Source organism: Leptosomus discolor, chromosome 9 (assembly GCF_034619465.1).
Source record: "Leptosomus discolor isolate bLepDis1 chromosome 9, bLepDis1.hap2, whole genome shotgun sequence".
NCBI lineage: Eukaryota > Metazoa > Chordata > Aves > Leptosomiformes > Leptosomidae > Leptosomus > Leptosomus discolor.
The window spans coordinates 20,124,202-20,152,111 of NC_141399.1; the positions used below are offsets into that span (position 1 = coordinate 20,124,202).

A 27,910-nucleotide genomic window follows, 5' to 3' on the forward strand; every position below is an offset into this window, starting at 1 on the left:
CTGCAGGGCGTAAGTAGCTTTGAGCCTCGGAGAGCTGTTGTGGACGGCGTGCCCTGGCCCTGGCATGCCTCGTGGGGCACATGGAGAGGCAGCGAGGACTGGCAGGGTTTGAGGTAGTAAAAGCGAGGTGTTTTTGCATGGGGAGCTGAGAGGTGTCTTGTAGCTGATGCCTGTGTGCAAGGGCCCTGGAGAGACCAGGAAGGGAGCTATGGGTAGCCCTGGCTCCCTCTGCCCCCTCACAGGGGCTGGGAGTGCCTCCGCACCCGGCTGTTCTTGCTGTCCGGGGATGGGTGCTGCCACTTCTGGTGCCAAGCTTTCTGCCGCTGCCTTTCCTGGTGTCGCAGGGCATTGCAGTAGACATCCAGGCTGGTGCCCGGTGCCCCCAGGGCCTGTGGAAAGCCCTTGTAGCCCAGATGCAGGTTAATCCGGGCCCGGGGATTCTGGTGGGTCCCTCCTAGCTTGGCCCCCTTGCTCCATTTGTAAGGTGCCACCTCCATGGCTTCATGCCTGATGATGCGGAGGCTGTATCGGGTGAGGGGATGGGAGAAGGAGTGCTCCACTGCCTGGCACTCGTAGGTGCCCGCATCCTCCCTCGCCAGCTGGCGGATCAGCAGCCCTTGCTCCAGCACCGAGAAGTGTCCGTTGTTCCTGACCTGTGGCAAAGCCAGAGCACCACTGGTCAGTCCCCAGGGACCAAGACACCCCTGTGCCTTGTCTCAGCCACCCTGTTCCCCGTACCTCACTCAGGCCTGTCTCCTCGCTGTGCCGCACCAGCCACCGGACAGTTGTCTGTGGGGAGCGCGCCAGGCACTCAAGGAAGGTTGAGTTCTTTTCCACCCCAAAAACCAGCTTCTCCACAGCAGCAGTCACTGTATGGGGGGTGGGACAGTGAAGGGGTGAGTACCCTGCGTGGGAGCTGTGTGATGGGCAGGGAGGGAGAAGGCAGGATGCATGGAGCATCCAGCACATGGTGGGCGGCACAAGGTCTGCAGCAGATGATGCTGGTGCAGCTGGCGAGCACTGATTTCCCAGCACCATGCTCCTGGGCATTGCTGGCCCCCAGACAGAGCTGGCTGCCTGCACTGGGGCTCCTCAGAGGGGCTGGGGCTGGCGCTCACCTTCTGCGGTGTCCTGGCACTGGCTGAGTGGGTCAGGCTTTAGCACGTCCTGGCAGCGGGCACGCCTGTGGGAGAGCAGACAGGGCTGTGGGGTGGCATCCGCCCCGGGCTGTGGGACCCCCCTGTGGCAGAGCAGTCAGGTAGAAGGGGGACTAGTGAGGGCTGGGGGACTGGCCAGCAGGATGGCAGTAGGGGTCTGGGCTGACAGATAAAGCTCCAGGGCCAGTGGCTTGCCCTTCCCTGCTCTGAGCACCATCCCTTTGCAGGGGCACAGGAGGGCTGGCCCCAAGCAGACGCTCACCTCTTCTCAGTGAGCAGGTGAGGGGTGCAGGTCTCGCTGTCCCAGGTGCAGTAAGGGTCCCTGGCCAGGCAGCAGTCAGTGCAGGTTTTGCCATAGAGCTCGCAGCGGTACAGGGAGAGCTGGAGCAGCCCGTGAGTGCTGGTCACAAACAGCTCCTGCTGCTCCGGCAAGCAGAACAGCGGCAGTCAGTACCCACAGCTGGAGACCGGTGCTAGCTGGGTAACAGGGGTCCCTGCCCTATGCTGGGGTGGGAGCACTGGGAGACACAGGGAGGTGGGGCAGAGCCTGCCATCACCCCGACTGCCCTGGCAGGAGCCCATTCCCTAAATGTGCAAGCCCTGGGGCCAAGGGACCCAGGCAGAGGGGCTGGGGCCAGCTGCCCTCTGTGCCCTGTCCCTTGGCCGCTTTAGAAAGAAGCAGGAGAGATGACTCACCCTCTTTGGTGATAACTTCATGTCCAGGATGGGAGAAGGCACCTGGAGGGGAAGGAGAGGGTGCTGCAGCCGTGTTGGTCCCTCCTGGGTGCCCCAGCCTGCCAGTGGGGCTAGGACTCCGGGGTAGCAGGGTGCTGGGGCTGTGGCCCAGGTCCCTGGTCCCAGCTCTACCTGCTCCATGCAAGGAGCCCGGGCTGGTCCTGGTTAGTGTGGGCAGCCCAGGGCAGCCCTGACTGGGAGCTGTGCTTTGAGCCTGGGCTCAGCCCTCCTATTTTAGTTTGGTCTCTAGCATGCTATCCCCATCCTGCCCAGGGACTGGATGGGGGAGCTGGGACATGACTTGGTTCCTGTCCCCCTGGCTCCCCTCCATGCTAACAGCATCGCCTGTCAGTCAGGGCAGGTGGGAGCCACCAACATGAGGTGAGGGACCTTCCCAATAAAGGCCAGTGACTTGCTACAGGAGCCTGCAGGGAAGATGCCACAGGGTGAGAGGAGGCTGCATGGCCCTGGCCTCCCATACCTTAGTGATGCTGATCTCCTCCAGGCTGATCACCTCGGTGCCACGGCTCACCCCGCTGGTCAGCCCCACCTTCAGGACTTTACCTTCATCTGTGAACGCAGCGGGAGAAGGAGCTGTCAGGGCTAGGAGCCACTCGAGCCCTCATGATCGGTGTGCCATACAAGCTGCCCTGTGGTGACAGCATCCCTAGAGCTGGGGTGAGTCCCCACCTGTGGCAAGGAAGAGCACATCATAGTGCCGGCTCTCCATCTCCAGCCTGTGTACCAGCAGCCGCTGCAGCCGGTAGGGCACATTGACCCTCACCAGGACAGGCTGGCGGCCCTGCGGGTACACAGGCTCCCACATCAGCTGGTGGGTGCGCATGAAGCTGATCACCTCGTCGGGAAAGTCCTTGGTGGACTGCAGGAGGGGGTCATACGTTTCACTGGGGCACTGCGTGGCAACATAGGGGGCTGCATTAAGACCAGGACAGCCCATCCTGCGGCCCCCCGCCCCCCTCCGCCCCTGCTCCCCAGCCCCTTACCGTGCCGGGACGGGGATAGGGGACACGGCCCTTGTATTCTACCCAGCCGTAGTCGAATCCCTCCTTGTGCGCAAAGGGACCGCTGAAGGCAGCTCTCACAGCAGCCATGGAGTACATACAGACTGCAGAGCCACTGAAGACACTGCTGCGGGGGAGTGCAGGGCTATCAGTGTCCCTGCTGCTCCATGGGGACGAGACATCTGCATGCCCATGCCCCTGAGCCCACGCTGTCTCCTGTCAGCTCCAGGGTTGTGCGTGGCACCCAGGGGGTGACAGGAATCCCTTTGGCACAGACAGTCCAGCCTGAGGGACTGCTGGTTGTGCTGATGCCAAACCTGGGGGTTTGGCAAATTGGCCAGTGAACCAGCAGCAGGGAAAGCAGTGAAAAGGCCAGTGGCCCTTCCTCTGCCATCTAGGTGCTGGTCCTGCCCTTCTACCCCCAGGGCTCCCCATGTGGCAGCACTGGTGAAGGGCTGAGGGGGCTGGACTGCCCCACGCAGGGGCCAGCCAGAGCCCTGCTCACCTGGAGACTGTGAAGAGGCCGAAGACGAGAGGGTTCTGGGGATCCCGGGTGTGCAGGAGGAAAACATCCTCTGCAAAGAGAGGAGAGAAGAGTCCAGGAGCTGGAGTGCCAGTCCAGGGGATGCATGCCCACCTCCCTGGGGTGTACTGGAAGGAACAACCATGGCGGAGCAGTGTTGCTCCTGACTGCAGACTGGGCTGTGGGCTCACCGAGCTGGTCGAAGTGGGTCTCAGTGCCCTGGGGCCCAGGGATGGAGCACACCAGGCGGGCCTTGAGGAACGTGCTCCAGCGGTTGATGAGGCTGCGCTTCCCTCCGACGTCATTCTGCCAGGCACAAAGAGCCAGGCTCAGTCCAGCCTCTCCAAGCCTCCCCCACCACCGCATGGTCATCTATCCCCACAGCAGGACACCCCCAGCCCTGAGGCCTCTGTGGTAGGTGTGTGGTGATGCCCTCACATCCTGCTGTTGACCTCTGCTTAGGATGCCCCTTGGCCCAGAGCAGGTAAAAGCCTACTGATGGGACACCTGACCACGGCATGCTGGCCTTTGGTGACTGACCTTGCAGACCCGGGCCACCCTGGCATGGATGTGCTGCCTCTCCCACTGCCCAGCTTCCATGGCTGTCTCACGGAAGAAGATGTAGACCTTGTCGTCGTGCGGGTTGTAGGTATCAGGGATGGCATAGGCGCTGACGAATGTGGGTTCTGCGGGGGAAAGGAGCAGCACAACATGGTCCTGTGCCCTGACCTGACCCTGTTGTACTGCCCTTGAAAGCCCTTGGGAGCAGTGTGAGATGCTGAGGGTATGCAGGGTGCCCCATGGAGACCCTGCTACCTGGAAGGCAGAGCCCCATTCCTGGTGCTCAGGCTGCAGAGCGCATGCTGGAGCATGGGTCCCGCAGAGGCTTTATCAGTGCTTACCCCCAGAGATGAGAAGGCAGCCAGACCTCTGAGCTCTGTACCCAGTGCTGGCCCCAGCCTCTCCCCATCAGGCAGGAGAGCCCCCCACACCCCACAGGTCCCCCAGCTCCAACCGTGTAGCCAGTGGTCCTGGTTCTGCTCTGTCCGGATGTAGCTCTGCTCAGCCCCATGGACCCAGGTCCGGAAGAAGGCAGCATTGCTGCCCATGAAGTCACTGGAGGTGCCCGAATACAGCTCCCCATCTGTGGGGTCAGAGGGGGCATGGGTGGGTTGGGCTGGCACTGCAGGAGGACTGCACCATGTCCTCAGAGGCTTGGGGAGGGTGGAGGTGGCACAGCCTGGCTGGGAGCCTCCTCCAGATCCATGACCCAGCATGGCTTCTAGCCCTCAACACTCCTAGCCCTTCCACAGCACTGGTATGAGGCAGGTAGACTGAGGTCGGAGTGAGCTGGACAAGGACTGGGCTCTGCAGAACGGCTCTTCTCATTTGCACACACTTGGGCAACAGCCCAGGGCTGCAGCCATGCACAGAAGAGCAGGGGTGCAGGCACCACTGCCGTCGCCTCCCAGCACAGACCATTCCCAGCGCTCCCACCTTCCAGCATTGCCTGTGCTTCCCACCCTGTCTTACCGATGAGAAGCCCTGTGAAGGGTTCATGGGGGCTGTATGGGCACCGTCCTCGCCCTGATTCCAGGGAGTGGGTCACCAACTGCATGGGGGGAGCTTCGGGACCCTGCCAGAGCCAAAGGGGAGATGTCAGCCCAGGAGGAGGCTGGAAACAAGCTGGGCATGTGAAGAGTGGGAAGGAGGCTGGTGTCCTCTGCTCTGCAGTGAGCAGGTCCCTCAAGGGGGCTGCCAGGACCAGATCCTTTTTCCGCAGGGCACCCCTGGCACTGCCAAGCCAGGACTGCTTCTAGCCATGTGCAGCAAGGCCATGCAGATGGCAGGGACTGCACCAGGCTGGCTGGCTGGCCACCCTCCCCAGGCTCCAGGGCTCCCTCTCCGTGTACTCTCTGGGGAAGAGGACAGGGATGTGCTGGCGGTCTCTGCAATGGTGATGGGGAAGTGCTGGGGGTCCCTCACCTTCCCTCTGGCTCCCAGCTGGATGAAGGCACAGACAGGTTGGTAGGAGCCAGTCCCGCAGGCAAACACATGGCTCCTGTTGAAGGGCTTGAGGAGGCGGATGAAGTTGGCACACTCCATCTGCTCAAGGGGAGACGTTTTTTAGTAGGCTGAGCCCAGGTCTGGGAACTTGTGCCCAGGCCCATGGTGTGTCTGCTCGGGATGCAGGAGCCCAGCCAGATCCTCCCCCTGCAGCCAGTAGGCTGAGCTTAACTCCTGCTGGCTCAACACCCTCATCTCAGGCAGACCCCACGCCCCCTTTCGGGACGTTTTGGGTGTTTAATATCCATGACGAGCTGCATAAGGTCATGAGCCGGGGGGGCTGCCAGCCCTGCTTACCTCCACATTCTTCCCCGCCAGCTGGCAGCGCTCGACCTGCTCCCTGGAGGCTGGCCAGAATATCTGCAACACAGAGACCCCACCGATGCAACCCCTGCTTTCCTTGACCTGCCTGGGTTGGCTGGCTCCTGCAGGCACCAGTGGGAACGGGCTTGGCCAAAAGGCACTGCCAGGCTCAGGCACACGGTGGGGACATGACGCTGCTCTGTAATGGATCTGACATCCCCTTGGGTCCCCAGGGCCCGGCCGAGCTTGGCGGGCAGCCTGCCAAATAGGCTCAGAGTGAACCTGACATGGGGACAGAGCCTGGGTGGGCCACGTCACGCCCCGTCAGTGGGCAGGCTCTCCTGGATCCCGGCCTGTGGGAACACCAGGCTGCAGTGCCTTAATGGGCTTTCCTTTTGTTGGGCTTGAGCTGTGCACCCTGCCAGCAGGATGTCTTGGGATGACATTAGAGGACTCAGTGCCTGGGTTGTTGTAGCTTTTGCAGCGGCAGCAGGGACTAGGTGTGATAGCAGGGCTCCAGGCACTGCCCTTCCACTTGCACTCGGGGTCAACCCAGGTCTCCTCTCCTGGCCAAGCCGCCCTGTCCCTCCCTGGCGTCAGCCTGTCCCAGTGGGGCTCAACACCGCCAGGGATGGGTTAACCGCACTGATTGAGACATCCTGGTGTAAATGTGTCCCTGGTGATGTTAGAACATCCCAGCTCGGAGCACATCCACCTCCATGTCCCAGTGCTGGAACAAGGAGTGGCTCCCAGGGAGGAAGAGGCCAGCCTGGCCAGGGGCACGCTCACACCCTCCTCCCAGCACTGACCTTCTCGGGCTCTCTGCTGGGATGGTCAAGGTGGAGCAGGAAGATGTGGTTTTTTGCTCCCACCATCAGCCAGGCCCTGTCTTCATCCACCAAGAGGGCTTGGAAATCCAGCCCGTCCCCTGAGGCCAGCAACAGGCGAGAGCTATTGGATTTCAGCAGATCTGAGGAGCACAAGGTGGGAGGAAGACAAGCTCATCCATGAGTGACACAACAAGCAGACAGAGGCCCTGTGTTCCCCCTCTCCAGGACAGCTCTGGCTACCCACCCCTGCCCCAAGGGAACACAACTTTCCTGCCTTAGCAGAAAAACACCACCCTCAGTGCCTCAAAGCTCATCATGAAGCCTCCTCCCATGAGGCTACCTCGAGGGACCCTTACAAAGAGGAAAACTACCCTGACCTTGCCTTGGGCTGGGCTGGTTTGCAGGGTGTGGGGCAAGACAGTGGTCCAGCCCAAGGAGCCCAGGTTGCTCAGCTTCCATCCTGCCTTTCACATGAGCTCTTGGAGCCCCAAAGAGGAGAGAGGGCTGAGGACAGAGGAGACTTGCTTGCTGTAACTCTCAGCGTGTTTTCCCAGGGCTTCAGATCAAGATAGTTTACATAAAAAAGGTTTTGGTTATTTGCTGGGGCAGAGCACCCCTCCAAGGAAAGGTTGTATGGAAACAGCCTCCACAGCCCAGTCTGGACACCTCTCTCCTCTGCCCACCCCCAAGCCTTTAATATGTGAAGTGTCTGCTGCCTGCTGGGCTTTACCCCATGCACAGGGACGGACAAGTGGATGGGTGCACGGGGACAGACAAACAGATGGATGGCCTGTCCCTGGCCTAAGGAAATTATAAGGCAAGTCCCCAGCTGTGTCCTGGGTGCCACTCTGACCCTGGATCCACCACCTCACATTTCCCCCACTACGTCCTGAGACACAGCCTAAACACAGAATTAAACTGGCTCAGGAAAAGGGCTCTTAAGAGCACCCCTTTGGCACTGCTGGAGGGAAAAGCCATCTTGCCAAGACGGAAAGTTTGCCATGGACCCAGAGTGCTCCATGGGGAATGGAGACAGGACAGTGGGAAAGGCTCTGCTGTTCCAGCTGTAGCTCCTCCTGCGCGGAAGCCTGGGGGTGGCTAGCATGGCCCCTCCAGCAGTTGTGGACATGTGAGTGTTTGAGAGGGACAATAAGCTCTTGTCTCTTGGTCAGTCACTCCTGAAACAACATCTCTGGGGCCCACATCAGTCCATGACACGCAGGACCAGGTTTTGGGGCTGGCTGCTGGAGCAACCACCCCCCAGAATGGCAGGAGCGGCTGCTGCATCAGACATGGGATTGCAGCAGCTGCCACCCCAGGGATCACCTGCTTCCAAGGATCAAGGCAGGGGAGACCTGCACTGAGGCAAGCCTTAGAGCTTCTAGAAATCATAACACATCTCTTTCCTCTTCAAAAATCACAACATCTGGTTAGGGATAGGGTGGAGGCTGTCTATGCCAGCAAGGCTGCTCTGGGCTTTGGTGCTGTGCAGGGAAAGGTACAAAAATAGGGCCATGGGAAGGGGACATGGGGCTGGGCTGCTGCTGGATGGGGACTGGAGGGAGGTGGAGTATGGCTGGAAACCCAGAGTGATCTGTAAGACCCAGGCTGAGAAATTACCCAAAATCCTGTGGATGGAAGCAGTGTGCCAGGAACTGAGGGAGAGAAGCTGTCAAGGGGAGCCAGTGCTTGCTGGCTGGATGGGAAAGTGGGCAGACGTGCAGCCCCAGGTGCAGGTGGGGTGTACGTGGGCATGGCCACGGCTCCGTTCAAAGGGGACAGGCTGACCCGGGAGGTTGCGTCTCTCTTCCTTCCACCCCTTTTCCAGGCAGAGGGAAAGCAGGGCCAGGGCCTGCGAGCTGGAAATGCCACTAATGTTGCTCATCCCTGCAGGGGAAGGACCTGCTGGGCCACAGGCAGTGGGCAGGGGTCCCTGCCCGAATCCACACCAGGCTTGGTCCCAGCTAGCATTTCCTTCTACCCTTCCTCTAGAGTCAGTGTTCCAGCTACTGCGGGACACAAATCGTCCTCTGCCAGGAGCTGTTCCTAGCTGTGTCAGGGAGCTCCTGGCCCTGCTCCTGCTCCCACAAAAATTGTACACAGCCCCACTTCACTCTCCCCTACCCTCAGGTGCCCAAGGACTCCCCTCTGGGTGCCGTGGATACAGGGGAGCAGCTTTCCAAGCCATTTCCCACCAGCTGAATGGGATTAACAGCTGAATTCCTGTCCCTGCCTCCTGGCCATTGTCACCACTGGGTCCCCAGTGGGCTGCTGTGCATCACCCATCCCCCTGTGCCTGCCAGCGCTCCTGGGACCTACCCAGTCCAGGGGTAAACATGACACAGAGCACTGGGGAGTTGGGCTGGGGTGGGAGGGAAGGTCAAAGATTCATCCAGTACGTGGGTGTAATTAAGCAGAGTGGGGACAAGGCTGGTCCCAGGGAATGTCACCCACTTGTCACCCTCTGACCTGCCCTGTCCCCGTCCGAGGACAAGGTCAGGCAGGATGGTGGAGGAGCCCTCCCTGCTGCTGTGATAGTACATGGGAGGACCCAGGAAGGACTCACTGCCCTGCAGTTGCACCGTGAGACCTCTGGCAGGGTTGAGGAGCTGAGCCTGACTCTGTGGCACAGTTCTGCTCGCTCACAAAGGGGATGTCAAGTGCTGTGGATCCAGACCCTGTATGTGGGAAGCTGCTGCACACAAACCAGCCTCTTCTTGTCCCTAGTCTAGCTATATGCATAAGGCATCTGATTCAAACCCTGACCCTCGAGGCAGGGAACCAGGCAGTCCCTGCTGCACTGTGGCTAAACAGGCGGGTGAGCCCGAAAAACATCCTCTCCTTTGTGTTCGTTATCTCCCAAGGCCACCGTGTTTGTCTTTATTGTCTGGACCACTGTAACCGCCTTGTCCCATCCATCATCTCCACCACCCGTTTAGCTACAGCATCCTCAGTGCAGGGTGACCCTGGGCTTCCTGGGGTCACAGCCTGGCTATGCCACAGGGCTGCCCTCTCCCCTTCCCCCAGCCATCAGACAGAGCAGACCATGGAGGACATCCCTGAAGCCCAAGGGAAGCTTGGTGCTAAATCAGGCTCCAGCCTCTTGCTGCCGTTGGCTGATAAGAGACATGCCAGTGCAGCTTTTGGTGCCGATAATCAGAGACCCACCAGCTTCCCGTGCTCCTGAACATTTGCTGCACGGTGATGGCTTCTGGATCCTGCCTGGCTGGGCTGGCTGCAGATCAGAGGCTGGCAGAAGACCCATTTGCTAACTCCTATCTGTGCCTGCCCTGGAGTATTACAGTAAGAGGAGCTGGGAGGCATGCTGTGGTTTTGATGCATAGCTGCACTGCTGTATGGCCTCAGAAAACAGAGAGGCTCAGCTCCAGGCAGCATCAGGGCTGACCCAGCCTGACGCAGCTTGCCGACAGGCTGCCCTCTAACACAGCCATGATTGCCAGCGTGCTGTTGTAAACCTCCTCCTCGGCAGGGTGGGAGCCACTGCTGTTGTTTCTGGCCCTGTACCCCGTGCCCCATCCTTCCTTTGCTCTCCCAGCCTTTGGTGTCATCATTTCCTTCTTGCAAGCTTACTTGTGTCTTCTCTCCCCGCCCCACTAAGGGCTCTGCCTGCCTCCCACATGTTGGGATCTGAGGACAACGCTGATCCCGTAGACAGACTCTCAAAGGCCTCCTTTTATTCTTTTTTCCTAGGGGTTTTTAAACCTAAACTTCTCAAGGCATTGAGTCCTTGAACCTGCCCTGTGCTGTCCATGAGTCACATCCCTTGCCATTGTTCTCATTGTCCTTGAGTCCTCCTGATGCTAGGAGCTTCCTCTTCTGCCTCTACCCAATACTTGAGGGCTTTCAGCATGTCTGGCCCCAGCAGACTATGTGGCTTTGAACTCAGCAGTCCCTCTGCGCTCCTGCTGCCCCAGCAGCCCTGCTCTGCCTCCTCCGGCTCCAAGGAAAGGCAGACACTGCATCATGTTTCCGAGCTGGGCTATCACAGGGGCCATCTTCCCACAAGGATATCTTGTCCCCTATGAGGTCCAACCTTCTCCAGCCGCAAGCTGGGGGCATCTTCCACCTTGGTGGCTATCCCTGCCCAGAAAGCAGCTGCTCAGGGTGATGGAGCAGGCCAAGAGGATGGCCCCAGAGCTTCGAGTGCGATGCCCATGGGAAAGCTGCTCTGCCACCTCACGGGGGTGGAGAAGGCCTGGTTGAGCCCTGCCGACTGATACATCCAGGGCAGCACTGGGGATGTGCTGAGCTGCCTGTCCTTCAAAGCAACTTGCTCTTTTTCACATAGGAGAAGACGAAAGCAGGTGAATTGTCCAAGTCCATGCTGCAGGTCCATGGCAGAGTGACCAGCTGCCAGGCTAGCAGGGCTCTGCTCTAACTGCTCAGGTCATTCCCCTGCAGAGGTCATTTCACTAGAGACTCCGTTTTTGCACTTCTCTGCTGGGCTGTGTGCTGTGCTACCTGTCAGTTAGCTCTTGTTGCATCTTCAGATCACTGAAAGCAGACACCCTTTGCATCAGAAGAGCAAACTGTGCCTCCCCTGAAGAGATCATAATCTAAACAGAACAAGGCAGATGCAGCAGGAGGGGAAGGGTAAAGTGCAGCAGGGAAATGATCTGCACAGTGGATCAGTCTCTCCTAGGCAGGAAAGGAGGGCTGAAGGCAGAAGGGCTGAGCTAGGGCAGGAATCTGCTGGTGGGAGGGAGGGGAAGAGGCCAGCAGTACTGCCTGGGGCTCAGTGTCCCCATTGCACTGTGAGCATGAAGACAGGGGACATGCCCCTGGGACTGTCCTGGTCAGTTCCAGCCCAGAACACATAGTAAGATGCCCAGAGTGAGTCTGAGCAGGAGGAGACATTCCCTTCTGGTCCCAGTGTTGTGCTGGACCAGGGTAGGGCATTCCTTGCTCAGTCCCCTTCTTCAATGCCAGCAGCACCATGCAGCATCCTCAGGGGCTGTGCTTGGAGCTGCATCTGTGAAATATCCCAAGCGTCCAACGTGTGGAGATGTTGCAGCCAAAACTGCAGAGCTACTGCTTGCCTCCCTCGAGCCTTGGCCACCCTCTTCACTCCCTGCCCGCAGGACTCTCTCCCAGCCCTCCCAAGCAAGGTGCAGACCCCAAGAAAATCCACTCTTACCTTTGTAGGCGAGGCGAAGGCGCGGGACGTGCTGCTTCCATGCCTTACTGCTGCCCGGCTGCTGCAGTAGGAGGCAGAGGAGGAGCATGGCGAGGGGGAGCCTGTGGCTGGGGACAGCACGCATTCTGGTGCTTGACAGCGGGGACAGGGCAGCTGGTCCTCACAGCACCATGGTCCAGCACTGAGATGCCACCTCCACTGCCAGCTGCAAGCAGAAAAGGAGGAAGGCTGCACTGCTGTAGGCTGTATGCAGGTCAGGACCCTCGTCTTTGTGGGTGCTCGAGGGACGGAGAGTGACAACTTGGCAGGTCTGCAGGCAGCTCGTCCCCCAGAAGATGTCAGGCCAGCAGCCTGGTGGAAAGGAGCCACCAAGAGCAAGTGGCCAGCCCTCCGCACACCCACAGCGCTGCAAAATGATAAGTCGGGGTTGCTGTGCTGCAGGGGGAAGGTCACAGCCATGGTGAGCTCAGCGTGCTGGGCCAGGGTGGTGAGGCACAGCCTGGGGACCCTGTGGCACCTGCCATAAGCTTCTCATCAGTGTTTATCTGAGCAGAACACCTGCAGGCTGCCTGGAGGGCAGGGGTGAGCCCACCCCTCCCTGGGGAGTGCGGGCTCAGGGGGAGACAAGGTTTGTCTTGAGGAGCTTGCACAGTCCAAACCAGCCAGGCTAGGAGGGAAAGAGGTTGTCTAAGAAGACGGGTGTCTTGCTGGCTGGGCTGTCCTCACAGCCTCAATGGTCATCGATGATTCTGGTACGGTGAAGAGGATTTCTGAACATCTCCATTGCTGTAAGCTGTGCCAGCACCCGCTGGGACACCCTGCACCCTCCCCCTCTGGGAGCTGGCAGAGCAGTTGGTGCTCACAGGGCCAGTTTAGGTACTGGGAAAGGCAGCTGTGGCTGGGAGACCTGCTCACCAGCTGCCACCCAGCAGCTCCAGCATGTTTCATATCCAGGGACTTCAGAAGACCAGTTAGTACAAGCCTTCCTAGAGGATGCGTGTGGTGTGATGCCAGCGTGCCTGTGGCATGTGGTACTCAGGAGTGCTTGGATCTGAGCTTCCTGGAAACGACTGATGTGAGGGAAGAGATGAGGAGTGCTTGGGGAGTAGTACATCCTCCAACAGGCACCCAGAGCTTGGGCATCTTCTGCTAAATATCTACTCAGACCCCCAATGCTTGGCCAGAGCCTAGTGAGGGATCCCTAACATTTACCTTATCTCAGCATGGGGTTAAATCTTGCCCCTCTTACTCAAGGGGGAATTAAATGCTTTGGAGCGCTGTCCATAAATGCCAATTTTGTGATCCCTTCAGCATCAGCTGCGGCTGTGTGGGTACAGGCTGCATCACTCTGGCCAGTATCTCTGCAAATGGCCTGGTCACCACAGACCTCTCCAAGGCCACCAGCATCCGTCGGCTCCAGGACACTGTAGGATAGAACTAGAAGGATTCTCTTATATTTACACCCCCTCAGAGGCGTACAGGGTTTCACAGCCTTGTCCACCAGCTCTCACACCTCCCGTGGGGAACAGGGCTGTCCTGCCAGCTCTCAGTGATTAATTCAGGCAATTCAGATTACTTTTCCCAGCTTATAAATGTCCCGGTCCCTAAATGGCAACTCTGACTAACTCCCTCTCTTGCTACATATTAAGTTCTTCCAGTTCCATGGCTGAAAGACTTAAAATGAGCTTTTTGGCTCATTCCTGGTCAGAGGCTCTTGGCACAAGGAGCAGGGGATTTCTGCCATCCTGTAGGAGGGATGGTGCAGACAAGCCTTTCCAACTGCCTTGGTCTTTGCCTTCCACAAGAAGGAGCATTCGGCTCAGCTTCAGGAGGAGGTTTCAGGCTTGTGGGTTTGGGGTTTCTCTCCCTCCAGACAGACAGGGAGCAGGCGGCAGCCCGTGGCCAGGCTGGGGTGCAGCCCCTCAGCACAGCTCCTCTCCTGCCCGTTGCTTGCCCTTGCCGCTGCTTTGCTCTCTCTCGCTCTGGCCAGCACAACCTGCTGTGCTCCAGAGCCTTCCTCTGTCCCAGGAGACCTGGCACCACTCTGGGAGCTGTATGTGACCTTGGGGTGGTGGCTGTGCAGTTTTCTGTCTCTCTTTAGTTTGGGGCTGCTTTCTCAACCCATCTACCCTTTCCCTGGGCAGACTTCTCAACAGGTCAACAACTGCCTAGGGAAAAAAAAAAAACAAACCCACAAACATGGTGGGTTTAGCTAAGTTTAAATTGCTTGTTACTTGACACATTGATTGTGGAGAGAGGGGGTTCCCAGGTAGGAATCCCATCAGCTGCACTGGGGACTCACTAACAGGCAGTGCTGCCCTGCTTCCCCCGCAATCACCTTCCCAGCAGGCAGAGATGCCGAGCGGCTTTCCTGTGCTGGGGATGCTCCAGCAGTTTCAGCTCTTCCCCGTGCTCAGCTGCCTGCAGCGGAGTCTCCCAGACTCGTCCTGCTGACTCACAGCCATGCCCAGAGCCAGCACTGCTACCCGGGGGTCATCGCAAGGAAGTGTCTGGGATTTGACAGGGGTTTTTTTAATTTCCTTTGCCAATGTGCATTTGGTTGCTGGAGGACTTGCAAAAATGCTGGTCTCTAATTGCAGCTTTCTATAAATGGAGCTGGGCATGTGCTAGGCTTAGGTTTGGGCTAAGGCAGCCCTGGGAGGAACCTTTCGTGACCTAGAACTCCACGGGATGCCAGGGTGGGTTGGGATTCTGCAGATGGCAGACAGGGCACTGCTCCTACCTCAGGGACATGCTCATGCATGGCTGTGGGGCAAGATTTAGGGATGCTTCGCATGCCTGCAGCAGGGGCCTGGGTGGTGGGCACACTCCCATGTACAGCTTGGTTATATTAGCAAAGCAGGTTTGATGGTGGCAGGAGGTGCAGTCACACACAGGAGGAACTCAGAGCCCTGGCAGAGCTGGGTGCAGAGTCAGAAAAGGTGAGGATCTTGCTGGAGGGGTTTGCAGTGGAGAAAGAAAGAAAAAAAGCTGCTGGAGGCTAACTTCCGGTGTGAAAGCCTTCCCCACATGTAATTCTTTCACCAAGATTTTGGGGCTCCCCTGTGTTGTGCCCAGGCAGCAGTGAGGGACTGAACACACCCATCTCCTGACACACAGCTAAAATCCCAGCAGCAGCTCCCAACCTGGCTGTGCCTGCAGTCCCTGGCATGGGGGCATCCCTTGCTGTGCTACTCGGAGCAGGGACATTGGGGGAAACATGCAGCAGGGTCACGTCCCCTGCTTGTAAACTCTGCCCTAATCTTCCTGGAGGTGAAATGCTCAGCAGAGGCAGAGTTTACACTGAGAGGAGGGGAGCGCAGGTGTCTAGTGGATGGAAACAAGCTGCGGATGATGAATCCAGGGTTAAATTAAACACTCCCGACAGCTTTAAATAATCATCTGTCCAGAGCTGCAACTATTTCTATCTTCCCCTGGAGAGGGAAGTGCTGATGAGGGCAGGTTTCTGGGTGAGGGGACGTCTGGGGGTTAAGGTTTCACACTCCAGGCACCACGGGCCCTGACGGGGAGGACATGGGTGATTGCAGTCCTGTTTCAGGGGGCTGGCAGTCACCAGGAGTGCCTTGGTGTAGGTGGCGTGGGTGGTGACACAGTGGCGCTGGGCTGACTTTGTGCCAGCAGTTCATCAGATGCCCTGGTCCCAGCAGTCATCCTGTGCCCTCCCCTCTCTCCCCTTCCACAGGTGATCTGCAGAATTCCAACAGGTTTAAGGCTCTGTGCTGTCATCTCAGGTTGCCGTTTCATGACATGGTGCTGAATTTTTCCTTCGGAGACAAAGCCCCTTGGAAGTCTCCCTTGACAGAGACTGAGCAGTGCAGGGAAAAGACAAATCCCCCCTGTTTGAGACATGCGGGTATGGGAAGGAATTGTCTATCCGTGAAAGCACCAGCTTCCTCCTAACAACGCCTATTTGCTGCAATGCCATGAATAGTATAAACCAGCCCAAATATCACAGGGGGAAGGGCTCTGGCAGTGGATGTATCAGGCTACGGATTATCTCCCAAGAGGAAGGACTATACTGAACTCGACCTCTTCAGTGACCCTGCAGCACTAACAGCAGCCCCCTGTGCTTCCTCCCTGCCCAGCCATGTGCTCCACCACTTTCACAGGCCCTGATTGTGTCCCAGCTAATCCCCACATGCCATTTGCAGCCTAGTGCCTTCTTTGGTTATACTGCGGAGCTGGCTGGGCCATGGGCAGGGACTGAAATGTTGGCCCCCAGCAGCTGGGGGTCCTCAAGGGAGAGGAGCCAAGGGGAGGAGAAGAGCTACACCCCATGTCAGCATTCAGCCACAGTGACCCTCCCCGCGGGGGGACAGAAGTGCTGTGCTAGAACTAGCTGTGAGAGGGAAGAGCCTCAGGGAGCTGAGACCCCCTCCACGGGGCTGGCACTGACCAAGGCTCCCGAGCAGCCAAGCCCTGGCTCCCAGACCTTAGCCCTATGCTCTTGAGACTGTCCTGCCTCTACCCACAGAAGCCCTGGGAGTGGGTGGTGTCCTCTCTGCCTGGGAGGGCAGGTACCGCTCTACTGCTTTTGGGAGCCAGGGGAAAGGAGTTTCACTGTGGCAAAGAAACTGAGGGGCAAAGCCAGGCGAGGAGGTCCAGCAGACAGGACAGCCGTGCCCTGCCATCAGGGAGCTTCCTCCTCTCCCGCACCTTCCCATGGCTCAGCCTGGGTGCCCATCGCTGCACGCACGTCTGTAGGTGAGTTTGGTGCATGTCTGTGCCATGTGAATGCAGGGCCACGTGCACAGGGAGCATGCACAGCTCGAGCTGTTGGTTGTGCACCTTGGTGGACACCGCCGCCCTCTTCTGAAAGCTCTGCCTGCCCCCTCTTCCTGCCCACGCAGGCACAGAAACCCTCCCTGCTCAGCCCAGGGCTTTGGTTGCCCCTCTCCAACCCATGCAGGATGATGGATGCCCCAGCAGCTGCAGGCAGAGGCAGCTGTCGACCTTCTCCAACCAGAAAGACAAAGCCACTGGGGTGGGCCCTTGGCTTCTTCCCTGCTTCCCCCCAGAGCTGCCTGGCCAGGGCAGGACTGATGCCAGGAAAGCCTGCGGTGCTGAGCTGCTTGTGGGACAGAGACACGGGCTGCTGCTGCAGCATGACACAATTTGGGACCAGCACCAGAGCTTGAGTGGCACTGAGGTGTCACGGTGTGCCCTGTGGAATGGCAGGGTTTCAATGGACCCCTCAGTAACACAGGTCACACACGCTCGTACAGAGCCCCAAAGATTGAAGTGGAGCAGATTTTAGAAGATTTGAAAGGAGGAGTTGTTCAATAGCAGAGCAAGGCTGAGGTTGCTCAAGCTTTACCCACGTTTCTCTGCCACCAAACGGCAAGGCTGGCCAGCAGGCTCCCTTCCAGCCAGGACATCTCCCAACAGCCTCCTACACTCCCACCTCCTGAGATTAAAGCCCACAACCGCAGTTAGCCCCAGATCACCCTTCCTTGCCAACTACCGCTGTTGAAGTGTGCCAAGTGCCGTGAGTGAGGAGGAATGAGTCCCAGCTGCTGCTGGCACACCACGGCCGTTCGGCAAGTCACCTCTGCCAGGCAGGGGGGCTCCTCGCTGATGGGTACCCGGTGATAATGGTGATGGGGCAGGGACAGCTCTGTGGTCTGGGTGGCATTGGGGGGACTTCACTACTTGTGCTGACACTCCAGAGCATGAGCACTTTGTTCCCTTTTTTACTTCTTTAGTGTGCTGAAATGCAAACATTCCTTGTCCCTGAGACCTGGCATGTCACACTGAGCACACTCCAGCTGCGCCACTGCACAAACGTGGACCTTAGCCTCTGCAGCTGTTTTTTCTCCTCCTCTGTTGCATGGACAAAGCTGTGTCCATCCTGGGCTGTGAATCCGCCCATCAGCCCTGCCCTGGGCCTCGGCAGAGCCCAGCTGCCCCTGCCCTTCTGTGTGCACAGGAGCTTTCTCTCTGCTTGGGGCCTTGGTAGGTGGGAGCCAGGCTCAGCTCCTTATCTTTAGGTGGGGGGGGGAAACTTTATGTTTGGAAGGGCAAATACAGCATCTCCTCTAACGGTGTTGGCCTCCCTTAAGGCACTCTCTGGTTGGCACCACATCCTTTGAAAGCAAAGGGGCAATTACCAAGCCCAAGGCTGGCCAGGATGTTTATGAAGGGATAAGGAGCTGGCTTCACTAACATCCTGCTAATCCCTTTCTCGAGGGGCTTCTGGCTCAGCCCCTACCTTTCCTTCACTACTGAGAGAGAGGTGAAGCCTGCTATGGCTTGGCTTTTGGGTGTTGGGCTGGGAAGATGGTCCAGCAGGCAGGCTTATCTCACTGCATGGTGATGGGCTGGACAGGCCTGTGCTTTCAGGCAGCAGGTCCCACAGAACTTTTTTGGCGTTCATGAATGTGCTGCTTGAGCCAAGTAGTGCCAGTCAAGTAACCCTCACCATTCCTGCCCCAAGGGCATCCAGCACTAGGGAGGCAGCAAGTCCAATGGGCAGAGAAAGCCAGATGCAGACGCAGGGCAATTGCACCTTGCAAGTCTCCTCTCACCTAACATGCTGCCAGAGTACAGGTAGCCTCCCATGCTGCCAGACTACTGAGTCTGAGCAAATACACCTTGGGGATAATGTAGGCAGGCAGGGACTTCTTAGGACTCTGAACACCCTCTGGCTCTCTCCTTGCTGTACCAGCATCACACCTCCCCACCTCTGTTCACAGCTTTTGTGCTTGCATTCCCAGCACAGAGCTAAGTTCCTGCTGCCAAGCCTCAGCTCAGGCTCAGGCAAGTGGCTGCGGGATGCTGTCCAGGCCAGGGCTCCTGGAGCAGGCAAACCACACCAGGACACCAGCTGGCAGCAGCGCAGAGGCAAATTCAGAGGAAGAAGGCTGGGCTACTCCCCAGACCAAAGTGGAGGGTCAGGGAGGTGGGACAAGCACAGAGCAGTTGTGTCTCACACTGGTTAGCAGCCATGCAGCTCATCTTAGCCCAGCCAGGGTTGACTTGGTGTATTACACTCCAGATTAACTTGGTGTATTAAACTCTGGCTTGACTTGGCATACTAAACTTCCAACCTGCCTCCTAATGCAATTCAGAAGCTTAAAATTCTTTCGCATTTGAGAAGGGGCTTGTCACCCTCTGATGGTGTGTTAGCGAAAAGATACACAAATAAGGTAGCAAAGGGGCTCTGTCCTGCCCGCTCCGCTGCCCAGTCAGCTCCTCAAGTCTCAGGAGTCCCCAGAGGCAGCACCGCATTCCTTGGAGCTGTTTATACCATGATGCTGCCTGCTGGCAAAAACCCACCCTTGTCACCTGTCCGCCACATGGACTGACATTAAACACAGCCCTAGGAAGGCTCGGGGAGCTCTGCTGTGCTCAGCAGCCATTTTCTGGGCTTTGAACTTTCCAGGCTGTGTCTGGGTGAATCACTCACATGCTAAAACCTGGCAGGGGCTCCAAGGCCAAGAGTCAGCACGGACTCTAGGCAGGGACAGGTTTGCTGGTGCTTCTTGCCCCAGGCTGGCTGAAAAGCCTCTGCTGGAGGAGAGGGGCTGGGTGACACCCAGGGTTTTCATACAGAGCTTGCCAGCTCTGGGTCACCAGCTCGAACCTGGGCAGGCTCAGCCACCAACCAGAGTCATGGGCTGCTGGTCCTTCGGTGGCCCCTGGAAAAGAAGTGGTGGGCTTGGTCAGGGTCCTGGTGGGCACGTACCAACATCCTAGGGGCCCTCTCTGAAGTACCCCAGCAGAAAGCCAAGGGTTGGAGAGAGCTCAGGAGTGTCTCATGAGAACCAGCCCTGGGGAGCACAGAAGTGGCCCTGCTCCCTGGACAGGCTGCAGTCTTCCAGCACTCCCAAGCCAGAGCCTGTTGCTACCCCAAGACGCCAAGGCGTCTTCCAGCAAACCTGCACAATTTGTAACATGCATTTTCTTCATTCACAGTGGGTTTATTTCTTCCCACTTCTAGACCTATTGGGCAGGGATGCTCAGCACTTCTCAGAGAGCTGTTGTCTTCATGGCATTTCCCCAGTGACAATCCCAGGGCTGTTCCAGGTGGGAGCTGGCTGTGAAGCAGCTGCTCTGCTGCTCAGTGACCCAGCTCATCCACTTCACCATTTCTGGCCAGCAACAAGGCTGCCAGTCGCACTCCCAGGGCCTCTCACTGTCCCAGCCAGGGCCGCCTGCCTCCCCCAACACTTGAAAGAACTGCAGTGTTTTCTTTTCATCAACGGGAGCCCTGCTTTCTGCTCTCCCTGGCCTGCTGTGCTAATTGGAACAGGCTGGGCAGGCATGGAGCGCTTTGCTGGAGAAAATATTTTAATGAGGATGGAGGGTGCTGCACTGTTATCTTCTTCTTCTCACAGCCCCTTAGCTGGGGTCCTCGGTGATTACAGCCTGGATTGCAGGGTAAGCTCTCTGGCTTGCAAGCCTTGGACCCCTGCAGAGCACCACACTCCAGCACTCTCCTTAATGGGCTGCCCTTTCTCTGGCACACTGCTTGGGGAGCCAGGGGACATATCTTTGCCTGGCAGTGAGCTCCCCAGTGGCTGAGCAACCTCGCAGTCCCCACCCCAGCACCTCTGCTGTGGCAAAGGGAGTTGTCTGGAGCAAGGCTGGTGGCTCGCCTTTTCTATTTTCCAGGATCAGTGACTGGCAGAGATACTGCGGGTGGACTCCAGCCCATTCACTCCAGCTGGCAGCTCATTCATTCTTCCCCAGGAGACACCAGGTCAGCTCCAGGCTGAGCTGAAGATGAAGGCACATCTGTCAGGGGCTGGGGCAGGTCAGCAGCTGGTTGGCTGCCGTAGCTTTTGTGCAAGGGGAACCAGGGCAACTGCTGGCAGCAGCATGCTCTAAGACAGCAAGCTCCCACTGTTGCAATCACTTAACTGGCTAGCCAAAACAGAGATAACCCAACCCAGTGGATGGTCACAAGCGAAGGTACCTTCTCACAGCATGGATCCCCGTGCCAGTGTACCTAGCTGGCTAGTGCAGCCCAGAAGCAACCACCACCATGTACCACACCCAAGGTGCTGCTCCCAGACACATCCCTCCTGTCCAACCCCTATTTCATGTGAAGGCTTCTCAGTCCTCCATGTATGCATCTGCGCCGTGTCCTGCTGTGGAAGGCCACCATGGCTATCATTATTCCAGTGTGGAGATGAGGCACAGATGGACTAAGTGACCTGCCCAGGGCAAAACTGACACTGTAGCAGGGGAGGGACTGACCCCAAGTGTCCCATTGTCCTCCAAACAGCTGTTCATCCTCCTACAGCACAGACCAACTTGGCACTAAGCCTGACTCTACTACTGACCGTGCATGAGTGAGCGCATAGCTCCAGCATATGGTGGCAGAGCGGTCACCACCCGCCTGTGTGGGAGTACGCACTGTGGGAAGACCAGTCTTCTCTCAGTGGACAACAGACAGATTGAAACCGAATGCCTTTTCTTTTTTTCCACACTGCAAATTGCTCAGGCCCAATTAGCTGATATCAGTGGTCTCCTGGAAAACAAGGAAATAAATCTGAACTCGATGGTGAGAGAAGCAGAGTAGTTCCTGTGCACAATAAATGGCAGCTTGCCAGCATGTGAGACAAGAACAATAACCCCACATGGCCATGTGCTTGTGAACAGCATTGTTTTAGGCAAACCATATCCTGGGCAGGCTCCCAAGTCAACTGAGGGTGGCGTTGGCAACAATTGTGCTCTATGCCACCCCATCCCGCTGGTGGAGCTGGGCTGTGCCAGCCCGGAGTGCACGCACGGCGTGCCTGCAGGCATGGCGGGGCTGGGGGTGGATTGTTATGTGGGGTCACTGAGCACGGAGATGGCAGAGCCCAAACATCCTACAGAGCCCACATCAGAGAATAAGAAAGGCTTATCTCTGTTGGGAATATGGAGTGCTCCCTTTGGGTTACCACAAAATCACTATTGTTCCTTGGCATCTACCTACAAGTAGATGTTGGGGTTTTATAGCTGGGATTTGGGATAATCTAGTGTTTAGGGAGGCGGAATGACTCAGTCCCCTGTGCTGTGAGCCCAGCTCTGCAACCTTACGCTGGTCATTTTGCCACTCTCTGCTTCAGTGTCCCGAGGCAAAAAGAGTTGAAGGAGGCCCAGCCAGCTCCTGTGAGCAGAGCAGAAGTGAGAAATAGGTGGAAAGGTGATGAGTGGCTCACAGGGACCAGACAGGACCAAAGCTGGAGACCCAGTCCAGAACAGGTAACACAGTTTTTGCCCTCTTTACTGCCGCAGCCTGTCCTCTGCAGGAGCTCCCTGCCACCCCGAGCAGGGTGGAGCAGGGTGGAGCAGGATCCCCTGAGCAGACCTCCTCCCAGAGGAGGACTTCAGAAAGAGGGCAGGTGAGCCAGTTATGTCCCCCTGTTCCCCATCCAAAAGCCTTTCCCAGCTGCCCCCAAGGCCAGGGCGTTACTCAGCTGACTGATCTCTATGCCGTGCTTTCAACACCAGGTTTGTAACTGCGCAAGTGAGTGCCTGTAATTACCTAATTACCCCCTGCTCTCGAAGACACCTCTCGCTGTAATCCCAGCTGGAGTGGGGATAGACCAAACTCAGAGGAAGAGGCAGCTCCAAGAGTCCAGGAGCCAAGGTTTACAATAAATCTTCACCCTTGCTGTAAACAGCCCCCGAGAGGGTGTCACAGGAGCACAGCAGAGAGTGAAGCAGCAGAAACCCTTACTGGTGATAGCATCTGCCAGCCCCGCTGGCTCAAGGGCTTGGTTTGGCAAAGAGCATCGTTAGCACTGAGTCCTGCTGAGGACCCTGGGCTTGGCTTCCACTCCCTCTGCTTGAGCTCGGCACTGCTTGGCAGCCCCACAATCTGGCATCGCCGCTTATCTAGCCAGCCAAGATGGCTCAGACCCTGGCACCCCTCCTCTGGCCTCAACACACAAGCACATTGGTATTTAGGAGAACAGTTGTACATGCTTGGGGGTTTCCTGTTTCATTCTCAACCTAAGGAATCGGGGCAAATGATCCCTGTCTCGTATCCTTGTGGAATTTGGTGAGATTAGATTAGGGATGAATTCTTCCCATATTTCTTACAGAGCTGATATCTCTGCCCTGGCTTTCGGATTGACTTCCCCATCCTCGGCTCATAAATCACAAGGGTGTTTGTGTCTCTGTTGTTTTTCAATACCGTTAACCCTGCAAGAGAAATCATTATGGCAACCCATCGTGTCGAGTCAGTGACCCATTGGGGCTGCCAGACCCCCCTCCCTTTGAAGGCTGTGCGAGGCCTGCCAGTGTAAAGCTAGGACACGCTCCACTTGGCAAGGAGAAAGCTCCCTGCGGCTTGCGTGCAGGTCGCGTGGCCAGCTTGTGTGCGGGATAGATGCAATTCTGTGAGCAATTCTCCTAGAGCACTTTCCCCTCTCCCCTTGGGCACATGGCTCCACCAAAAAATGTTGGTTTCCAGCTTAGAAATTTCATGCCAGTGCTCAGTAGCTGGATTAATGCAGTGATTCCTTATGGGCAATAGACTGCTTAACCAAACAGCCACAGCAGCAACCTGAGGCTTGGGGCTTACCGAAACCCAGCTACACCCTGCCTGTGAAATGCCTCTTGATAATTTCCAATGGCCAGTGCATCCCTCAGCCAGGCTGCCATGTAGGGCTGCCCCACACTTTCAGAGGCTGTATTTCATGCCAGACATGCTCTTATTTCAAGGCTAGGAAGAAATAACCCTCTTTGTCTTAAATTAAGTTTGTCAAGTGCTTTGTTATTTGTTTCTAGACATAAACATTTAGCCTTCTCCCTCCCACCCTCACCCTGAGTATCACAACCCCGTTGGACTGAAACATCCACCCATCGCTTTCGGGATGCTCGAGGCATGTGAGGCTCCCGACTCCCAGCCATCAGTCCCCAGGCTCTGCAATGCTTCCACGCAGAAGGCTCATTAGTTAACTGACTCCTTTAGAGAGCACCCGGCATTTCTGAAGCTCTGTTTCTTTTTCTCCTACGTTGTGCGTCCTGAGGTTTCTGAGAGCTGAGGCATTGCAGAGGAAGGTTGAATCTGTCCTGGTAGATTTCATGAAGCCCAAGAAGCAGACAATTTCCCCACAGACCAGAGAGGCTATTTTCGTTCCTTGGACCAAGGTTGTCAAAACTGCTTGGAGGCAAATGATTGATTTTTTTTGGGGGGTGGGGGAAATCTGACAAAGCTGTCTTTGAGCAGTGGAAAAGTCCCCAGAACGGGCTAGACTAGTGAAAAAATCTGTCCAATATGGGATTTTTAAACCTTAGCAGCAAAGCAGAGCATTGAAGTCAAGGAGCCCCAGAAAAACCAGCTCTGGAGAGAGAGAGCTTTACCATTGCAATAAAACCTCCTGGAATCCAGTAATAGATATAACCATAAAAGATGGGTACCACAAACTTTCTGCTGCCTACTATGGCAGAATAAGCTCCCCTCTCTCTGTTGGAGCTGGGAAAAGACAAGTCACCCACGAGTTGCTCTGCACATAGATATAAAACATGGTGAAGGAGACTGTAAAAAGTAGTTTACAGTGGGTCAGACCTGGTTCAGCCACCCGGGCTGAGCTGCTCCCACTAGAAATGCTACCCCAAGCTGCCTTTCCTGGGGAGAGAAACAAGGCAGCCGAGCCCAGCCCAGGCTGCCAAGCTTATGAACAACTAAAAACCATCTCGGCTACTCACCAGCCAAGGAGCCTGCGGGATCTCAGCGGCGATGAGACCACCCCGCTGCCAGCCCAGCAGCCTCCAGCGCCTTGTCCCCAGCAAACCCAAAGCACCTGGAGGCTGCAGGCAGCAGGGAGGAGCCGGGGGCGGGGGGTGGATGGTAGCCGGGGGCAGCCCTTCATTCATAAAACCAGCCCAGGCTGCTAGCGGCCCCTCTGTCCCGCCGCCCCGGGATGCGCGGGCAGCAATTGCCACCTAGCGGTACGCGGCGCGGTCCGGCCCGGGGCTGCCAGGGTTGATGAAGCCATAGGAAAGCAGCCGGCTTTTTTCCCCGAAATGTCTCATTCCTGCAGCTCAAAGCACACCTAATAGGGGTGGGGTAGTAAAGCAGCCCATCGGGCGCCTTGCTCCTTTTTTTTTTTTTTCCTTGTAAATTGGGAAACCGAAGTGCCGCGGGGTGGATGGGGACCCGGGGCTGCTTGCTGCCTGGAAGGGAGAGTTTTGAAAGGCAAGTTCTGATCCACAGGAGACTCAGGAGCAAAACGTTATGGAAAGGGAAATTTGGGCTCCAGTGGCTGTGCACAAGCACAGCACAGCAGAAGCGGACCCATACATCCAAGGACCCAATGTATGTACTACATATTTACAAGGTTGGGTTTTGGGTTTGGTTTGGTTTTGTTTTGTTTTTTCACTCTGGACAAGCTTGGGGCTGATGCTGTAGCCTGAACGTCCATTGGTGGCTGGGGAGCATGAGGTGCATTCCTGGAGCACATTTGATTTGGTTTCATCTGAAAGGAATCCAGTTGACATGCTCCCAAGCCTGAGCTCTCCAGAACACAATCCAAAGCACAGTGAAGTGGGGAAAGTCGGGAGACTGGTTTTAGAAGTGTACCCCTGAGCCAAATTAATGTGCTGGAGCAGGCACACCCCAACAGGGCTTTGGAGAAAAGGGACTTCACTGTCTAACTGCCCTATGCCAAGAGAGCTGCTTGGCCCCACTCCTAAGCCCCAGCGATGGAAGGACGCAGGAGAACTGCCTAAGATCCCAGTGGGGCCAGGGAGGCTGTCAGGGCCCTGGGGGCAGTAACTGGTCTCAGCCAGGCCCCCACTCACTGCCTGTTGGGCTGGGGGTTCCATTTAAGCCCAGACCTGGGCTGTGAGCATCCTCTTAAGTTGTGTTGCATGTTCAGACTGCTCTCCTGGATGGACTTCAGGCTGATGTAGGCAGCCCCATCTCCTGGATGGACCTCAGACCAGTGTCACAGGCCCCTTTGTTACCAGCTCGTTGGTGGGACCCGTCACTACCACCATGCTGGCCCTGGTCTGTGGGAGCACCCTGGGGAGCAAGGGCATTGTTTTTGCTGTCCCTCGTTGATGGGAATCCAAACCACTCCAACACAGGCACTCCAGCTCCTCAGACTGACCCTCTCCTTCCCTCCGGATCAAGCCAGGCATGATGCAATGTGAAGTCATGCAGCACCCAGGCAGGCAGGCACCCTGCAGCACAGGAGCTGTTCACCAGGGTTGTCTGCAACAGTGGTGTCTGGAAGGTGATGACTGGAGGTGGCTCCAGGGGGTTGGCTTCAAGCTGTTATCCAGCTCTCTGCCTATGCACCAGCCCATCCTTCCATTCTGCGGCATGGGGGACTCTGTCCTCCGGGGGGGGTGTAATGCTCTCATTCCCCAAGCGCTCTTCTGGGAAGCGAGCTGCACTTTAATGGCTGGACAGGACTGGCCTCCTCCAGGCTGCAAATAGGCTGAGCCACACATGCATGGAGCAGAGCCGTGCTCCTGGAGGTGGTGAGAGGTGCTTGCAGCAGCGCTGCGTACAGCTGGGTTGGTCTCTGTGTTGCTGATCCACTTCAGCTTCGTGAGGATGGGGCCAGACCTGTGTGCCCCAGAGCAAGAAGCTGACGCTGGATACGTGCTAGCACAGTTGTGGCAAGCTGTAGATCCCCCTCCATGACTGGAAATGCTATAGAATCATAGAATAGTTTGGGTTGGAAGGGACCTTTAAAGCTCATCTATTCCAAGCCCCCTGCAGTGAGCAGGGACACCTTTAGCTGGATCTGGTTGCTCAGAGCCCCGTCCAACCTGACAACCTTGAGTGTTTCCAGTGATGGGGCATCTATGACCTTCTGGGCAGCCTGTGCCAGTGTTTCACCACCTTCATCATAAAAAATTTCTTCCTATATCTAGTCTAAATCTACCCTTTTTTAGTTTAACACCATTACCCCTTGTCCTACCAGCTGCTTCTGCCTTTTTCCTCTGCTGGGAGTAACCAGCAGAACTTGCCCCCCTTCCAGCAGCACACGCATCTCCCCCAGGGAGGAGAGAAGTGGGTGCCAGGGAGGGAAGCAACATGGGTTAGGGCACAATGTCATGCCCAAGGTGGTCTGGAGCATGCGTCGAGGGATGCACTGCAGCAGCAGGACCCTGAGCACACATGGCAGAGTTTGAGCACTGGTGGATTAGTGTGGAAGGTGCATGTCCTCTCAGCTGCCTGTTGCTGTAGGGAAGGGTTTTTTTGTGATGTAGTTCCCTGGGCCAGCACTGTTTTACCCACGGTGAGGGATGCTGCTGTGGGTCAGCCTGATGTCATCTTGTCCCATTCAACTCCACACACATCCCAGCAGCAACTTGGCTCAATCATATCCCCTTCAAAATGTGCTGGCAAGAAGGACCCAGTTAGAACTGCGACAAGGGCTTGTGTCTGTGCTTATCTCAGCTATTCTGGTCATTATGTGAGTTACTATAGTGTCATTCACCTTCCTTTGAATCTTTGTGCTACTGGATGGAAGTCCATGAAAGTGCAGTTTCACAAAGATTTTACTTGTTGACATTTCAAAGCATAATGGCCCCAGTGCAAGGAACAAAGAACAGAATGATCTTTCTTGTTTGTGTATGGATAAATACAGAAATATATAACTTACATTAAATTGGGGGCATGATTTGAGCAACAACCTCCTCTGAACATTAAACTCCTGTACCTCTTGTCTTAAAGCATTAAATGAGTAAAACTGTTCACAATACTCATCGGGTATCTTCCCATATTTAACTAGATGCATGTAGAGTTTTGTTGCTCTTCTCTTTCATTTCAGATAAAGAGAAGGCATATGGATTTGTTTGAAAGACATGAAAAATAACTAGTTGCAATGTATTTGCTCCTAAAGATTTTACCAGTAGAAGAACTGTAGCCCTCTGTCCTGGTTTGGGCTAAACCAGAACTCATTCTGTTTTAGTGCTTTAACTTTTCAGTTAAGTCTCCTCTAACTAACAGCACTTTCTGAAACAGCAGCGTGTTTTTCCAGACAGTGACCACTTCTAGCAATGATAAGGCCTGATGTTTATAGTTTGTACCAAGGAATTGGATGCAGAGAGGCCCTTGCTTATACTTGTTCTTGTAGCGACCAAGGTCACTGCTAAATCTTGTACCCCGTGTTGGGGTGCTGGGAGTGAAA

At 56.5% G+C, this 27,910-nt stretch overlaps 1 protein-coding gene across 1 annotated transcript; it reads right to left on the reverse strand.

The window, feature by feature from the left end:
* Positions 1 to 236: 236 nt before the first annotated feature.
* Positions 237 to 11,919, reverse strand: LOC104352303 (semaphorin-3D-like). Its single transcript, XM_086470425.1, has 17 exons — positions 11,796 to 11,919; positions 6,617 to 6,777; positions 5,802 to 5,864; positions 5,424 to 5,543; positions 4,971 to 5,073; positions 4,453 to 4,581; positions 3,978 to 4,123; positions 3,629 to 3,743; positions 3,420 to 3,489; positions 2,897 to 3,041; positions 2,583 to 2,805; positions 2,374 to 2,462; positions 1,854 to 1,895; positions 1,420 to 1,577; positions 1,119 to 1,183; positions 739 to 869; positions 237 to 653 (listed from the first exon to the last, which is right to left on the reverse strand). Exons 1-17 carry the CDS (start codon positions 11,917 to 11,919, stop codon positions 237 to 239), a joined length of 2,301 nt encoding a protein of 766 aa, XP_086326551.1.
* Positions 11,920 to 27,910: the final 15,991 nt, after the last annotated feature.

Bases quoted from the DNA above. Each gene is read 5' to 3' on its own strand.
- LOC104352303 (XM_086470425.1), bottom strand. From the start codon at position 11,919: ATGCGTGCTGTCCCCAGCCACAGGCTCCCCCTCGCCATGCTCCTCCTC. The intron at 5,865-6,616 runs GTCAGTGCTGGG...TCTGTGTTGCAG, and splicing joins CCAGCAGAGAGCCCGAGAAG to ATATTCTGGCCAGCCTCCAG. The intron at 1,896-2,373 runs GTATGGGAGGCC...CTTCCCCTCCAG, and splicing joins AGGAGATCAGCATCACTAAG to GTGCCTTCTCCCATCCTGGA.